This window comes from Pseudophryne corroboree, chromosome 2, assembly GCF_028390025.1.
Source record: "Pseudophryne corroboree isolate aPseCor3 chromosome 2, aPseCor3.hap2, whole genome shotgun sequence".
NCBI classification, from domain to species: domain Eukaryota; kingdom Metazoa; phylum Chordata; class Amphibia; order Anura; family Myobatrachidae; genus Pseudophryne; species Pseudophryne corroboree.
In genome coordinates this window covers 1,055,269,992-1,055,288,714 of record NC_086445.1, presented here as the reverse complement: position 1 = coordinate 1,055,288,714, position 18,723 = coordinate 1,055,269,992, and the positions used below count along the sequence as shown (strand labels likewise).

General features: G+C 52.1%; 1 protein-coding gene across 4 annotated transcripts in view; it reads right to left on the bottom strand.

The window, feature by feature from the left end:
- Positions 1–18,723, bottom strand: part of CBS (cystathionine beta-synthase) — a 224,249-nt gene that overhangs the window by 54,117 nt on the left and 151,409 nt on the right. For all 4 annotated transcript variants that reach the window (XM_063956910.1, XM_063956913.1, XM_063956911.1 and 1 more), the window contains exons 10-14: positions 16,654–16,738; positions 16,461–16,566; positions 15,245–15,322; positions 15,035–15,169; positions 6,510–6,618 (exon numbers count right to left, since the gene is read on the bottom strand). In XM_063956910.1, coding sequence (XP_063812980.1) covers positions 6,510–6,618; positions 15,035–15,169; positions 15,245–15,322; positions 16,461–16,566; positions 16,654–16,738 — 513 coding nt within the window. The remainder of the gene's footprint in view (positions 1–6,509; positions 6,619–15,034; positions 15,170–15,244; positions 15,323–16,460; positions 16,567–16,653; positions 16,739–18,723) is intronic.

Here is an 18,723-nt window from a genome sequence, read left to right as displayed (position 1 = left end):
CGCCCATTATCCCGGGATTACATTCCACACTCCTGTGTGTATAGGAGAGTAATAGGTGCGTAGGATAGGATCCCTCTCCCCGCCCATTATCCCGGGATTACATTCCACGCACCTGTGTGTATAGGAGAGTAATAGGTGCGTAGGATAAAATCCCTCTCCCCGCCCATTATCCCGGGATTACATTCCACGCACCTGTGTGTATAGGAGAGTAATAGGTGCGTAGGATAAGACCCCTCTCCCCGCCCATTATCCCGGGATTACATTCCACGCTCCTGTGTGTATAGGAGAGTAATAGGTGCGTAGGATAAGACCCCTCTCCCCACCCATTATCCCGGGATTACATTCCACGCACCTGTGTGTATAGGAGAGTAATAGGTGCGTAGGATAAGATCCCTCTCCCCACCCATTATCCCGGGATTACATTCCACGCTCCTGTGTGTATAGGAGAGTAATAGGTGCGTAGGAGAAGATCCCTCTCCCCGCCCATTATCCCGGGATTACATTCCACGCACCTGTGTGTATAGGAGAGTAATAGGTGCGTAGGATAAGACCCCTCTCCCCACCCATTATCCCGGGATTACATTCCACGCTCCTGTGTGTATAGGAGAGTAATAGGTGCGTAGGAAAGGATCCCTCTCCCCGCCCATTATCCCGGGATTACATTCCACGCACCTGTGTGTATAGGAGAGTAATAGGTGCGTAGGATAAGATCCCTCTTCCCGCCCATTATCCCGGGATTACATTCCACGCTCCTGTGTGTATAGGAGAGTAATAGGTGCATAGGATAAGACCCCTCTCCCCGCCCATTATCCCGGGATTACATTCCACGCTCCTGTGTGTATAGGAGAGTAATAGGTGCGTAGGATAGGATCCCTCTCCCCGCCCATTATCCCGGGATTACATTCCACGCACCCGTGTGTATAGGAGAGTAATAGGTGCGTAGGATAGGATCCCTCTCCCTGCCCATTATCCCGGGATTACATTCCACACTCCTGTGTGTATAGGAGAGTAATAGGTGCGTAGGATAGGATCCCTCTCCCTGCCCATTATCCCGGGATTACATTCCACGCTCCTGTGTGTATAGGAGAGTAATAGGTGCGTAGGATAGGATCCCTCTCCCCGCCCATTATCCCGGGATTACATTCCACGCACCTGTGTGTATAGGAGAGTAATAGGTGCGTAGAATAAGACCCCTCTCCCCGCCCATTATCCCGGGATTACAAAACACGCACCTGTGTGTATAGGAGAGTAATAGGTGCGTAGGATAAGAGCCCTCTCCCCACCCATTATCCCGGGATTACATTACACGCACCAGTGTGTGTAGGAGAGTAATAGGTGCGTAGGATAAGATCCCTCTCCCCGCCCATTATCCCGGGATTACGTTCCACGCACGTGTGTGTATAGGAGAGTAATAGGTGCGTAGGATAAGACCCCTCTCCCCGCCCATTATCCCGGGATTACATTACACGCTCCTGTGTGTATAGGAGAGTAATAGGTGCGTAGGATAAGACCCCTCTCCCCGCCCATTATCCCGGGATTACATTCCACGCACCTGTGTGTATAGGAGAGTAATAGGTGCGTAGGATAAGATCCCTCTCCCCGCCCATTATCCCGGGATTACATTCCACACACCTGTGTGTATAGGAGAGTAATAGGTGCGTAGGATAAAATCCCTCTCCCCGCCCATTATCCCGGGATTACATTCCACGCTCCTGTGTGTATAGGAGAGTAATAGGTGCGTAGGATAGGATCCCTCTCCCCGCCCATTATCCCGGGATTACATTCCACGCACCAGTGTGTGTAGGAGAGTAATAGGTGCGTAGGATAAAATCCCTCTCCCCGCCCATTATCCCGGGATTACATTCCACACACCTGTGTGTATAGGAGAGTAATAGGTGCGTAGGATAAAATCCCTCTCCCCGCCCATTATCCCGGGATTACATTCCACGCACCTGTGTGTATAGGAGAGTAATAGGTGCGTAGGATAAGACCCCTCTCCCCGCCCATTATCCCGGGATTACATTACATGCACCTGTGTGTATAGGAGAGTAATAGGTGCGTAGGATAAGATCCCTCTTTCCGCCCATTATCCCGGGATTACATTCCACGCACCTGTGTGTATAGGAGAGTAATAGGTGCGTAGGATAAGACCCCTCTCCCCGCCCATTATCCCGGGATTACATTCCACGCACCTGTGTGTGTAGGAGAGTAATAGGTGCGTAGGATAAGATCCCTCTTCCCGCCCATTATCCCGGGATTACATTCCACGCTCCTGTGTGTATAGAAGAGTAATAGGTGCGTAGGATAAGATCCCTCTCCCCGCCCATTATCCCGAGATTACATTCCAAGCACCTGTGTGTATAGGAGAGTAATAGGTGCGTAGGATAGGATCCCTCTCCCCGCCCATTATCCCGGGATTACATTCCACGCTCCTGTGTGTATAGGAGAGTAATAGGTGCGTAGGATAAGACCCCTCTCCCCGCCCATTATCCCGGGATTACATTACATGCACCTGTGTGTATAGGAGAGTAATAGGTGCGTAGGATAGGATCCCTCTCCCCGCCCATTATCCCGGGATTACATTCCACGCACCTGTGTGTGTAGGAGAGTAATAGGTGCGTAGGATAAAATCCCTCTCCCCGCCCATTATCCCGGGATTACATTCCACGCACCTGTGTGTATAGGAGAGTAATAGGTGCGTAGGATAAGACCCCTCTCCCCGCCCATTATCCCGAGATTACATTCCAAGCACCTGTGTGTATAGGAGAGTAATAGGTGCGTAGGATAAGATCCCTCTCCCCGCCCATTATCCCGGGATTACATTCCACACACCTGTGTGTATAGGAGAGTAATAGGTGCGTAGGATAAGACCCCTCTCCCCACCTATTATCCCGGGATTACATTCCACGCACCTGTGTGTATAGGAGAGTAATAGGTGCGTAGGATAAGAGCCCTCTCCCCACCCATTATCCCGGGATTACATTCCACGCACCTGTGTGTATAGGAGAGTAATAGGTGTGTAGGATAAACCCCTCTCCCTGCCCATTATCCCGGGATAACGTTCCACGCACCTGTGTGTATAGGAGAGTAATAGGTGCGTAGGATAAGACCCCTCTCCCCGCCCATTATCCCGGGATTACATTACACGCACCTGTGTGTATAGGAGAGTAATAGGTGCGTAGGATAAGATCCCTCTTCCCGCCCATTATCCCGGGATTACATTCCACGCACCTGTGTGTATAGGAGAGTAATAGGTGCGTAGGATAGGATCCCTCTCCCCGCCCATTATCCCGGGATTACATTACACGCTCCTGTGTGTATAGGAGAGTAATAGGTGCGTAGGATAAGATCCCTCTTCCCGCCCATTATCCCGGGATTACATTCCACGCACCTGTGTGTATAGGAGAGTAATAGGTGCGTAGGATAAGACCCCTCTCCACACCCATTATCCCGGGATTACATTCCACGCACCTGTGTGTATAGGAGAGTAATAGGTGCGTAGGATAAAATCCCTCTCCCCACCCATTATCCCGGGATTACAATCCACGCACCTGTGTGTATAGGAGAGTAATAGGTGCGTAGGATAAACCCCTCTCCCCACCCATTATCCCGGGATTACATTCCACGCACCTGTGTGTATAGGAGAGTAATAGGTGCGTAGGATAAGACCCCTCTCCCCACCCATTATCCCGGGATTACATTCCACGCAACTGTGTGTATAGGAGAGTAATAGGTGCGTAGGAGAAGATCCCTCTTCCCGCCCATTATCCCGGGATTACATTCCACGCACCCGTGTGTATAGGAGAGTAATAGGTGCGTAGGATAGGATCCCTCTCCCCGCCCATTATCCCGGGATTACATTCCACGCACCTGTGTGTATAGGAGAGTAATAGGTGCGTAGGATAAGATCCCTCTCCCCGCCCATTATCCCGGAATTACATTCCACGCACCTGTGTGTATAGGAGAGTAATAGGTGCGTAGGATAAGATCCCTCTTCCCGCCCATTATCCCGGGATTACATTCCACGCACCCGTGTGTATAGGAGAGTAATAGGTGCGTAGGATAGGATCCCTCTCCCCGCCCATTATCCCGGGATTACATTCCACGCACCTGTGTGTATAGGAGAGTAATAGGTGCGTAGGATAAACCCCTCTCCCTGCCCATTATCCCGGGATTACATTCCACGCACCTGTGTGTATAGGAGAGTAATAGGTGCGCAGGATAAGATCCCTCTCCCCGCCCATTATCCCGGGATTACATTCCACGCACCTGTGTGTATAGGAGAGTAATAGGTGCGTAGGATAAGACCCCTCTCCCCGCCCATTATCCCGGGATTACATTACACGCACCTGTGTGTATAGGAGAGTAATAGGTGCGTAGGATAAAATCCCTCTCCCCGCCCATTATCCCGGGATTACATTCCACGCTCCTGTGTGTATAGGAGAGTAATAGGTGCGTAGGATAAGATCCCTCTCCCCGCCCATTATCCCGGGATTACATTCCACGCTCCTGTGTGTATAGGAGAGTAATAGGTGCGTAGGATAAGATCCCTCTCCCCGCCCATTATCCCGGGATTACATTCCACGCACCTGTGTGTATAGGAGAGTAATAGGTGCGCAGGATAAGATCCCTCTCCCCGCCCATTATCCCGGGATTACATTCCACGCACCTGTGTGTATAGGAGAGTAATAGGTGCGCAGGATAAGATCCCTCTTCCCGCCCATTATCCCGGGATTACATTCCACGCACCCGTGTGTATAGGAGAGTAATAGGTGCGTAGGATAGGATCCCTCTCCCCGCCCATTATCCCGGGATTACATTACACGCACCTGTGTGTATAGGAGAGTAATAGGTGCGTAGGATAAAATCCCTCTCCCCGCCCATTATCCCGGGATTACATTCCACGCATCTGTGTGTATAGGAGAGTAATAGGTGCGTAGGATAAAATCCCTCTCCCCGCCCATTATCCCGGGATTACATTACACGCACCTGTGTGTATAGGAGAGTAATAGGTGCGTAGGATAAGACCCCTCTCCCCGCCCATTATCCCGGGATTACATTCCACGCACTTGTGTGTATAGGAGAGTAATAGGTGCGTAGGATAAAATCCCTCTCCCCGCCCATTATCCCGGGATTACATTCCACACACCTGTGTGTATAGGAGAGTAATAGGTGCGTAGGATAAGATCCCTCTCCCCGCCCATTATCCCGGGATTACATTACACGCACCTGTGTGTATAGGAGAGTAATAGGTGCGTAGGATAGGATCCCTCTCCCCGCCCATTATCCCGGGATTACATTCCACGCACCTGTGTGTATAGGAGAGTAATAGGTGCGTAGGATAGGATCCCTCTCCCCGCCCATTATCCCGGGATTACATTACACGCACCTGTGTGTATAGGAGAGTAATAGGTGCGTAGGATAGGATCCCTCTCCCCGCCCATTATCCCGGGATTACATTCCACGCACCTGTGTGTATAGGAGAGTAATAGGTGCGTAGGATAGGATCCCTCTCCCCGCCCATTATCCCGGGATTACATTCCACGCACCTGTGTGTATAGGAGAGTAATAGGTGCGTAGGATAAGATCCCTCTCCCCGCCCATTATCCCGGGATTACATTACACGCACCTGTGTGTATAGGAGAGTAATAGGTGCGTAGGATAGGATCCCTCTCCCCGCCCATTATCCCGGGATTACATTCCACGCACTTGTGTGTATAGGAGAGTAATAGGTGCGTAGGATAAGATCCCTCTCCCCGCCCATTATCCCGGGATTACATTACACGCACCTGTGTGTATAGGAGAGTAATAGGTGCGTAGGATAAGACCCCTCTTCCCGCCCATTATCTCGGGATTACATTCCACGCACCTGTGTGTATAGGAGAGTAATAGGTGCGTAGGATAAGATCCCTCTCCCCGCCCATTATCCCGGGATTACATTCCACGCACCTGTGTGTATAGGAGAGTAATAGGTGCGTAGGATAGGATCCCTCTCCCCGCCCATTATCCCGGGATTACATTCCACACACCTGTGTGTATAGGAGAGTAATAGGTGCGTAGGATAAGATCCCTCTCCCCGCCCATTATCCCGGGATTACATTACACGCACCTGTGTGTATAGGAGAGTAATAGGTGCGTAGGATAAGACCCCTCTTCCCGCCCATTATCTCGGGATTACATTCCACGCACCTGTGTGTATAGGAGAGTAATAGGTGCGTAGGATAAGATCCCTCTCCCCGCCCATTATCCCGGGATTACATTACACGCACCTGTGTGTATAGGAGAGTAATAGGTGCGTAGGATAGGATCCCTCTCCCCGCCCATTATCCCGGGATTACATTCCACACACCTGTGTGTATAGGAGAGTAATAGGTGCGTAGGATAAGATCCCTCTCCCCGCCCATTATCCCGGGATTACATTACACGCACCTGTGTGTATAGGAGAGTAATAGGTGCGTAGGATAAGATCCCTCTCCCCGCCCATTATCCCGGGATTACATTCCACGCACCTGTGTGAACTGCTTGTAGATGACTTTGGTGACGGGATCAGATGGTTTCACCTTTCCGGCCAGTACGGAGGACAGCATGTTACCTAATGTCACCATCCCAAGTACCAGGCTGCAATACAGAAACATCGGTTACAGGACACTGTGGCCTGACTCCGCAAGCATGGAAACACATACCTATATTCACCTATACGCAGTTATGTGCCGCAACGCTCCCGGCCATCACCTCGCAATTATGTAGCTGCATCGCTCCCAGCCACCATCAGTGCGCAGTTACAGTATATAGCTGTAACCTTCCCGGCCGCTGTCTCATAACCCCGCATCTATGTTATACCGGGCTGCACCGTGTGCGTCTCATAACCCCGCATCTATGTTATACCGGGCTGCACCGTGTGTGTCTCTCATAACCCCGCATCTATGTTATACCGGGCTGCACCGTGTGTGTCTCATAACCCCACATCTATGTTATACCGGGCTGCACCATGTGTGTCTCTCATAACCCCGCATCTATGTTATACCGGGCTGCACCGTGTGTGTCTCATAACCCCGCATCTATGTTATACCGGGCTGCACCGTGTGTGTCTCATAACCCCACATCTATGTTATACCGGGCTGCACCATGTGTGTCTCTCATAACCCCGCATCTATGTTATACCGGGCTGCACCGTGTGCGTCTCATAACCCCGCATCTATGTTATACCGGGCTGCACCGTGTGCGTCTCATAACCCCGCATCTATGTTATACCGGGCTGCACCGTGTGTGTCTCTCATAACCCCGCATCTATGTTATACCGGGCTGCACCGTGTGTGTCTCATAACCCCACATCTATGTTATACCGGGCTGCACCGTGTGCGTCTCATAACCCCGCATCTATGTTATACCGGGCTGCACCGTGTGTGTCTCTCATAACCCCGCATCTATGTTATACCGGGCTGCACCGTGTGTGTCTCATAACCCCGCATCTATGTTATACCGGGCTGCACCGTGTGCGTCTCATAACCCCGCATCTATGTTATACCGGGCTGCACCGTGTGCGTCTCATAACCCCGCATCTATGTTATACCGGGCTGCACCGTGTGTGTCTCTCATAACCCCGCATCTATGTTATACCGGGCTGCACCATGTGTGTCTCATAACCCCGCATCTATGTTATACCGGGCTGCACCGTGTGTCTCTCATAACCCCGCATCTATGTTATACCGGGCTGCACCGTGTGCGTCTCATAACCCCGCATCTATGTTATACCGGGCTGCACCGTGTGTGTCTCTCATAACCCCGCATCTATGTTATACCGGGCTGCACCGTGTGTGTCTCATAACCCCGCATCTATGTTATACCGGGCTGCACCGTGTGCGTCTCATAACCCCGCATCTATGTTATACCGGGCTGCACCGTGTGCGTCTCATAACCCCGCATCTATGTTATACCGGGCTGCACCATGTGTGTCTCTCATAACCCCGCATCTATGTTATACCGGGCTGCACCATGTGTGTCTCATAACCCCGCATCTATGTTATACCGGGCTGCACCGTGTGTCTCTCATAACCCCGCATCTATGTTATACCGGGCTGCACCATGTGTGTCTCTCATAACCCCGCATCTATGTTATACCGGGCTGCACCGTGTGCGTCTCATAACCCCGCATCTATGTTATACCGGGCTGCACCATGTGTGTCTCTCATAACCCCGCATCTATGTTATACCGGGCTGCACCGTGTGCGTCTCATAACCCCGCATCTATGTTATACCGGGCTGCACCATGTGTGTCTCTCATAACCCCGCATCTATGTTATACCGGGCTGCACCATGTGTGTCTCATAACCCCGCATCTATGTTATACCGGGCTGCACCATGTGTGTCTCTCATAACCCCGCATCTATGTTATACCGGGCTGCACCATGTGTGTCTCTCATAACCCCGCATCTATGTTATACCGGGCTGCACCATGTGTGTCTCATAAACCCGCATCTATGTTATACCGGGCTGCACCATGTGTGTCTCTCATAACCCCGCATCTATGTTATACCGGGCTGCACCATGTGTGTCTCTCATAACCCCGCATCTATGTTATACCTGGGCTGCACCGTGTGCGTCTCATAACCCCGCATCTATGTTATACCGGGCTGCACCATGTGTGTCTCTCATAACCCCGCATCTATGTTATACCGGGCTGCACCGTGTGCGTCTCATAACCCCGCATCTATGTTATACCGGGCTGCACCATGTGAGTCTCATAACCCCGCATCTATGTTATACCGGGCTGCACCATGTGTGTCTCTCATAACCCCGCATCTATGTTATACCGGGCTGCACCATGTGTGTCTCTCATAACCCCGCATCTATGTTATACCGGGCTGCACCATGTGTGTCTCTCATAACCCCGCATCTATGTTATACCGGGCTGCACCATGTGTGTCTCATAACCCCGCATCTATGTTATACCGGGCTGCACCATGTGTGTCTCTCATAACCCAGCATCTATGTTATACCGGGCTGCACCGTGTGAGTCTCATAACCCCGCATCTATGTTATACCGGGCTGCACCATGTGTGTCTCTCATAACCCCGCATCTATGTTATACCGGGCTGCACCATGTGAGTCTCATAACCCCGCATCTATGTTATACCGGGCTGCACCGTGTGCGTCTCATAACCCCGCATCTATGTTATACCGGGCTGCACCATGTGTGTCTCTCATAACCCCGCATCTATGTTATACCGGGCTGCACCATGTGTGTCTCTCATAACCCCGCATCTATGTTATACCGGGCTGCACCGTGTGCGTCTCATAACCCTGCATCTATGTTATACCGGGCTGCACCATGTGTGTCTCTCATAACCCCGCATCTATGTTATACCGGGCTGCACCATGTGAGTCTCATAACCCCGCATCTATGTTATACCGGGCTGCACCATGTGTGTCTCTCATAACCCCGCATCTATGTTATACCGGGCTGCACCATGTGTGTCTCATAACCCCGCATCTATGTTATACCGGGCTGCACCATGTGTGTCTCTCATAACCCCGCATCTATGTTATACCGGGCTGCACCATGTGTGTCTCTCATAACCCCGCATCTATGTTATACCGGGCTGCACCATGTGTGTCTCATAACCCCGCATCTATGTTATACCGGGCTGCACCATGTGTGTCTCTCATAACCCCGCATCTATGTTATACCGGGCTGCACCGTGTGAGTCTCATAACCCCGCATCTATGTTATACCGGGCTGCACCATGTGTGTCTCTCATAACCCCGCATCTATGTTATACCGGGCTGCACCATGTGAGTCTCATAACCCCGCATCTATGTTATACCGGGCTGCACCGTGTGCGTCTCATAACCCCGCATCTATGTTATACCGGGCTGCACCATGTGTGTCTCTCATAACCCCGCATCTATGTTATACCGGGCTGCACCATGTGTGTCTCTCATAACCCCGCATCTATGTTATACCGGGCTGCACCGTGTGCGTCTCATAACCCTGCATCTATGTTATAACGGGCTGCACCATGTGTGTCTCATAACCCCGCATCTATCTTATTCCGGTCTGCACCGTGTGTGTCTCATAACCCCGCATCTATGTTATACCGGGCTGCACCGTGTGTGTCTCATAACCCCGCATCTATGTTATACCGGGCTGCACCGTGTGCGTCTCATAACCCCGCATCTATGTTATACCGGGCTGCACCGTGTGCGTCTCTCATAACCCCGCATCTATGTTATACCGGGCTGCACCGTGTGCGTCTCATAACCCTGCATCTATGTTATACCGGGCTGCACCGTGTGCGTCTCATAACCCCGCATCTATGTTATACCGGGCTGCACCGTGTGTCTCTCATAACCCCGCATCTATGTTATACCGGGCTGCACCGTGTGCGTCTCATAACCCCGCATCTATGTTATACCGGGCTGCACCATGTGTGTCTCTCATAACCCCGCATCTATGTTATACCGGGCTGCACCGTGTGTGTCTCTCATAACCCCGCATCTATGTTATACCGGGCTGCACCGTGTGTGTCTCATAACCCCGCATCTATGTTATACCGGGCTGCACCGTGTGTGTCTCTCATAACCCCGCATCTATGTTATACCGGGCTGCACCGTGTGCGTCTCATAACCCCGCATCTATGTTATACCGAGCTGCACCGTGTGCGTCTCATAACCCCGCATCTATGTTATACCGGTCTGCACCGTGTGCGTCTCATAACCCCGCATCTATCTTATTCCGGTCTGCACCGTGTGCGTCTCATAACCCCGCATCTATCTTATTCCGGTCTGCACCGTGTGCGTCTCATAACCCCGCATCTATCTTATTCCGGTCTGCACCGTGTGTGTCTCATAACCCCGCATCTATGTTATACCGGGCTGCACCGTGTGTGTCTCATAACCCCGCATCTATGTTATACCGGGCTGCACCGTGTGCGTCTCATAACCCTGCATCTATGTTATACCGGGCTGCACCGTGTGCGTCTCTCATAACCCCGCATCTATGTTATACCGGGCTGCACCGTGTGCGTCTCATAACCCTGCATCTATGTTATACCGGGCTGCACCGTGTGCGTCTCATAACCCCGCATCTATGTTATACCGGGCTGCACCGTGTGTGTCTCATAACCCCGCATCTATGTTATACCGGGCTGCACCGTGTGCGTCTCATAACCCCGCATCTATGTTATACCGAGCTGCACCGTGTGCGTCTCATAACCCCGCATCTATGTTATACCGGTCTGCACCGTGTGCGTCTCATAACCCCGCATCTATCTTATTCCGGTCTGCACCGTGTGTGTCTCATAACCCCGCATCTATGTTATACCGGGCTGCACCGTGTGCGTCTCATAACCCCGCATCTATGTTATACCTGGGCTGCACCGTGTGCGTCTCATAACCCTGCATCTATGTTATACCGGGCTGCACCGTGTGCGTCTCATAACCCCGCATCTATCTTATTCCGGTCTGCACCGTGTGTGTCTCATAACCCCGCATCTATGTTATACCGGGCTGCACCGTGTGCGTCTCATAACCCCGCATCTATGTTATACCGGGCTGCACCGTGTGCGTCTCTCATAACCCCGCATCTATGTTATACCGGGCTGCACCGTGTGTGTCTCATAACCCCGCATCTATGTTATACCGGGCTGCACCGTGTGCGTCTCATAACCCCGCATCTATGTTATACCGGGCTGCACCATGTGTGTCTCTCATAACCCCGCATCTATGTTATACCGGGCTGCACCATGTGTGTCTCTCATAACCCCGCATCTATGTTATACCGGGCTGCACCGTGTGCGTCTCATAACCCCGCATCTATGTTACACCGGGCTGCACGGTGTGCGTCTCATATCCCCGCATCTATGTTACACCGGGCTGCACCGTGTGTGTCTCTCATAACCCCGCATCTATGTTATACCGGGCTGCACCGTGTGTGTCTCATAACCCCACATCTATGTTATACCGGGCTGCACCGTGTGTGTCTCTCATAACCCCGCATCTATGTTATACCTGGGCTGCACCGTGTGTGTCTCATAACCCCGCATCTATGTTATACCGGGCTGCACCGTGTGCGTCTCATAACCCCGCATCTATGTTATACCGGGCTGCACCGTGTGTGTCTCATAACCCCGCATCTATGTTATACCGGGCTGCACCGTGTGCGTCTCATAACCCCGCATCTATGTTATACCGGGCTGCACGGTGTGCGTCTCATAACCCCGCATCTATCTTATACCGGGCTGCACCGTGTGCGTCTCATAACCCTGCATCTATGTTATACCGGGCTGCACCGTGTGCGTCTCATAACCCCGCATCTATGTTATACCGGGCTGCACCGTGTGTGTCTCATAACCCCGCATCTATGTTATACCGGGCTGCACCGTGTGCGTCTCATAACCCTGCATCTATGTTATACCGGGCTGCACCGTGTGTGTCTCTCATAACCCCGCATCTATGTTATACCGGGCTGCACCGTGTGCGTCTCATAACCCTGCATCTATGTTATACCGGGCTGCACCGTGTGTGTCTCATAACCCCGCATCTATGTTATACCGGGCTGCACCGTGTGCGTCTCATAACCCTGCAACTATGTTATACCGGGCTGCACCGTGTGCGTCTCATAACCCCGCATCTATCTTATACCGGGCTGCACCGTGTGCGTCTCTCATAACCCCGCATCTATGTTATACCGGGCTGCACCGTGTGTGTCTCATAACCCTGCATCTATGTTATACCGGGCTGCACCGTGTGCGTCTCATAACCCCGCATCTATCTTATACCGGGCTGCACCGTGTGTGTCTCATAACCCCGCATCTATCTTATACCGGGCTGCACCGTGTGCGTCTCATAACCCCGCATCTATGTTATACCGGGCTGCACCGTGTGTGTCTCATAACCCCGCATCTATCTTATACCGGGCTGCACCGTGTGCGTCTCATAACCCCGCATCTATGTTATACCGGGCTGCACCGTGTGCGTCTCATAACCCTGCATCTATGTTATACCGGGCTGCACCGTGTGTGTCTCATAACCCCACATCTATCTTATACCGGGCTGCACCGTGTGCGTCTCTCATAACCCCGCATCTATGTTATACCGGGCTGCACCGTGTGCGTCTCATAACCCTGCATCTATGTTATACCGGGCTGCACCATGTGTGTCTCTCATAACCCCGCATCTATGTTATACCGGGCTGCACCGTGTGCGTCTCATAACCCCGCATCTATGTTATACCGGGCTGCACCATGTGTGTCTCTCATAACCCCGCATCTATGTTATACCGGGCTGCACCATGTGTGTCTCTCATAACCCCGCATCTATGTTATACCGGGCTGCACCGTGTGCGTCTCATAACCCCGCATCTATGTTATACCGGGCTGCACCGTGTGCGTCTCTCATAACCCCACATCTATGTTATACCGGGCTGCACCGTGTGAGTCTCATAACCCCGCATCTATGTTATACCGGGCTGCACCGTGTGCGTCTCATAACCCCGCATCTATGTTATACCGGGCTGCACCGTGTGCGTCTCTCATAACCCCACATCTATGTTATACCGGGCTGCACCGTGTGAGTCTCATAACCCCGCATCTATGTTATACCGGGCTGCACCGTGTGCGTCTCATAACCCCGCATCTATGTTATACCGGGCTGCACCGTGTGTGTCTCATAACCCCGCATCTATGTTATACCGGGCTGCACCGTGTGCGTCTCTCATAACCCCACATCTATGTTATAAAGGGCTGCACCATGTGTGTCTCATAACCCCGCATCTATGTTATACCGGGCTGCACCGTGTGCGTCTCATAACCCCGCATCTATGTTATACCGGGCTGCACCGTGTGCGTCTCTCATAACCCCACATCTATGTTATACCGGGCTGCACCGTGTGAGTCTCATAACCCCGCATCTATGTTATACCGGGCTGCACCGTGTGCGTCTCATAACCCCGCATCTATGTTATACCGGGCTGCACCGTGTGTGTCTCTCATAACCCCGCATCTATGTTATACCGGGCTGCACCATGTGTGTCTCTCATAACCCCGCATCTATGTTATACCGGGCTGCACCGTGTGCGTCTCATAACCCCGCATCTATGTTATACCGGGCTGCACCGTGTGTGTCTCATAACCCCGCATCTATGTTATACCGGGCTGCACCGTGTGTGTCTCTCATAACCCTGCATCTATGTTATACCGGGCTGCACCATGTGTGTCTCTCATAACCCTGCATCTATGTTATACCGGGCTGCACCGTGTGCGTCTCATAACCCCGCATCTATGTTATACCGGGCTGCACCGTGTGCGTCTCATAACCCCGCATCTATGTTATACCGGGCTGCACCGTGTGCGTCTCTCATAACCCCACATCTATGTTATACCGGGCTGCACCGTGTGCGTCTCATAACCCCGCATCTATGTTATACCGGGCTGCACCGTGTGTGTCTCATAAACCCGCATCTATGTTATACCGGGCTGCACCGTGTGTGTCTCTCATAACCCCGCATCTATGTTATACCGGGCTGCACCGTGTGCGTCTCATAACCCCGCATCTATGTTATACCGGGCTGCACCGTGTGTGTCTCATAACCCCGCATCTATGTTATACCGGGCTGCACCGTGTGTGTCTCTCATAACCCCGCATCTATGTTATACCGGGCTGCACCATGTGTGTCTCTCATAACCCCGCATCTATGTTATACCTGGGCTGCACCGTGTGTGTCTCTCATAACCCCGCATCTATGTTATACCTGGGCTGCACCGTGTGTGTCTCTCATAACCCCGCATCTATGTTATACCGGGCTGCACCGTGTGTCTCTCTCATAACCCCGCATCTATGTTATACCGGGCTGCACCATGTGTGTCTCTCATAACCCCGCATCTATGTTATACCTGGGCTGCACCGTGTGCGTCTCATAACCCCGCATCTATGTTATACCGGGCTGCACCGTGTGAGTCTCATAACCCCGCATCTATGTTATAGCTTTGTCGCACAGGAGTGTCACAGGCTGTCCTCTGTAGAAAGAGAAACTCACCCAGCCTCCGATACAATGGGAACCTGGTCGAAACCTTTCTCTCGGAGAAGTTGGATGGTTTGGCTGCAGTTCACGGATGGAAGCACAGTCAGCGGAGCAGAGAGGGACAGAGAAGAAACCTTGACGTTCCACCACCTGAGACAGAGAGGAAACATCAGTACAATGTGCCTGGAATCTCGGGAGCAATGTGCGCAGAAGACGTGCTCTTACCACGGCTTACTCCCCTCCAGATCCTCCACCTTCAGGAACTGCTTCTGCGTCATCCACTTGTCACTGAGGAACTTTGACCTGACACACAAGAGGCAGGAAGATGAGGGACATGCTGTATATACCCGGTGTATAATCAGACAGTTACACTATGATATCACGCAGGGCAGCACAGGATGGAACAGTTATGTACACAGGTATATAGTGTAGCAGTATTGGAGGACGGATGTGGGGATGCAGTCAATCTGCCGGCTGGTGGAATCCTGGCGCTCAGGATACCGACACTGGAATTCCAACAGCCGACACCCGGAATCCCACCGCACAGGGGCTATTCCCACTCGTCCACAACAAGGCCGCAAAGGGACTCTAGGTGCTCGCCCTGCTGCCATTCTGGCGGGCTGGATACCGCTGCCGGGAAATAGTATGTAATCCTGGATGTGTAGATGGGTCTGCACTGGTTGGAGGTATTGGCTATGTGCGGGCTGCTATAACATGATCTGACTGTGGGAACCATGGCGATGCCGGCAGAGTGACGCTCAGGGCCTATGTGACGTCCTCCTCAGATGCAGAGAAATAAATGAATGATGTAAAAGCTTTTCATCGCTTCAGCCACGACGCAGGAGGAAGGCTAGGTCAGCCACGACGCAGGAGGAAGGCTAGGTCAGCCACGACGCAGGAGGAAGGCTAGGTCAGCCACGACGCAGGAGGAAGGCTAGGTCAGCCACGACGCAGGAGGAAGGCTAGGTCAGCCACGACGCAGGAGGAAGGCTAGGTCAGCCACGACGCAGGAGGAAGGCTAGGTCAGCCACGACGCAGGAGGAAGGCTAGGTCAGCCACGACGCAGGAGGAAGGCTAGGTCAGCCACGACGCAGGAGGAAGGCTACGTCAGCCACGACGCAGGAGGAAGGCTAGGTCAGCCACGACGCAGGAGGAAGGCTAGGTCAGCCACGACGCAGGAGGAAGGCTAGGTCAGCCACGACGCAGGAGGAAGGCTAGGTCAGCCACGACGCAGGAGGAAGGCTAGGTCAGCCACGACGCAGGAGGAAGGCTAGGTCAGCCACGACGCAGGAGGTAGGCTAGGTCAGCCACGATGCAGGAGGTAGGCTACGTCAGCCACGACGCAGGAAGAAGGCTATGTCAGCCACGTAAGACATCAGATGTACGTTCCGTACACCGGCCAATGTCACGTATATCTTCTATACACAGGTCAGTATCTCACATGTAGTTCCGCACAGAGTCCGGCAGGATCACCACGCATCTCTGACCTTCCTTCAGCTCCTTCGCAGCTTCCACAGCCGCACTCATTGCACTTCCAGAACTACCCCCTGTAGAGGTAAATATGGAATAATGAGACCCTATGAGTATACTGTCCATACTGCTGTGTAAACATTGTCCTGAGCAGAACTACTCACCACACAACAACCCTTCATCCCTGATCAGGGCTCGTGCCATTATGAAGGATTCCTCATCATTTGATTTATACCATTCATCAACCACCTGTCAGAAAGAACCAAATTAAATCACTGAAGAAATAAAGTGGGGCATAACGTTGTCCTCCTCCCAACTCACCAGGTCTCCTACACCTCATTGTGTCCACTCACCCATGATCCTGCTCCTTTCCCATCTCACATCCCACCATGTCTTCACACCCATGATCCTGCTCCTTTCCCATCCCGCATCCCACCATGTCTTCCCGCCCATAACACTACACCTTTCCCATCTCACATCCCACCCATGACCCTACTCATTTCCTATCTCACATCCCACCATGTCCTCACACCCATGACCCTACTCATTTCCTATCTCACATCCCACCATGTCCTCACACCCATTACCCTACTCATTTCCTATCTCACATCCCACCATGTTCCTCACACCCATGACCATACTCCTTTCCTATCTTATATCCCACTATGTCCTCCCACCCATGACCATACTCCTTTCCCATCTCACCATGTCCTCACACCCATGACCCTACTCATTTCCTGTCTCAGCGTGTCCTCTCACATCCCACCATGTCCTCCCACCCATGAACCTACTCCTTTTCCATCTCACATCCCACAAATGTCCACCATATCCTCTCACCCATAACACTACACCTTTCCCATCTCACATCCCACCATGTCCTCCCACCCATGATCCTGCTCCTTTCCCATCTCACATCCCACCATGTCCTCCCACGCATGACCCTACTCATTTCCTATCTCACATCCCACCATGTCCTCACACCCATGACCCTACTCATTTCCTATCTCATATCCCACTATGTCCTCCAACCCATGACCCCACTCATTTCCTATCTCGCATCCCACCATGTCCTCACACCCATGACCATACTCCTTTCCCATCTCACATCCCACCATGTCCTCACACCCATGACCATACTCCTTTCCCATCTCACATCCCACCATGTCCTCACACCCATGACCATACTTCTTTCCCATCTCACCATGTCCTCATACCCATGACCATACTCCTTTCCCATCTCACCATGTCCTCATACCCATGACCATACTCATTTCCTATCTCATATCCCACTATGTCCTCCATCCATGACCCTACTCATTTCCTGTCTCAGCGTGTCCTCTCACATCACACAATGTGGTCTCACCCATAACACTATTCCTTTTCCATCTCACATCCCACAAATGTCCACCATATCCTCTCACCCATAACACTACACCTTTCCCATCTCACATCCCACCATGTCCTCCCACCTATGATCCTACTCCTTTCCCATCTCAAATCCCACCATGTCCTCCCACCCATGACCCTACTCCTTTCCTATCTCACATCCCACCATGTCCTCCCACCCATGACCCTACTCATTTCTTATCTCAGCGTGTCCTCTCACATCACAAAATGTGGTCCCACCCGTAACACTACTCCTTTTCCATCTCACATCCCACAAATGTCCACCATATGCTCTCACCCATAACACTACACCTTTCCCATCTCACATCCCACCATGTCCTCCCACCCATAACACTACACCTTTCCCATCTCACATCCCACCATGTCCTCCCACCCATGACCCTACTCATTTCCTATCTCACATCCCACCATGTCCTCACACCCATGACCCTACTCATTTCCTATCTCACATCCCACCATGTCCTCACACCCATGACCATACTCCTTTCCCATCTCACATCCCACCATGTCCTCCCACCCATGACCCTACTCATTTCCCATCTCACATCCCACCATGTCCTCCCACCCATAACACTACACCTTTCCCATCTCACATCCCACCATGTCCTCCCACCCATAACACTACACCTTTCCCATCTCACATCTCACCATGTCCTCCCACCCATGACCCTACTCATTTCTTATCTCAGCGTGTCCTCTCACATCACAAAATGTGGTCCCACCCGTAACACTATTCCTTTTCCATCTCACATCCCACAAATGTCCACCATATGCTCTCACCCATAACACTACACCTTTCCCATCTCACATCCCACCATGTCCTCCCA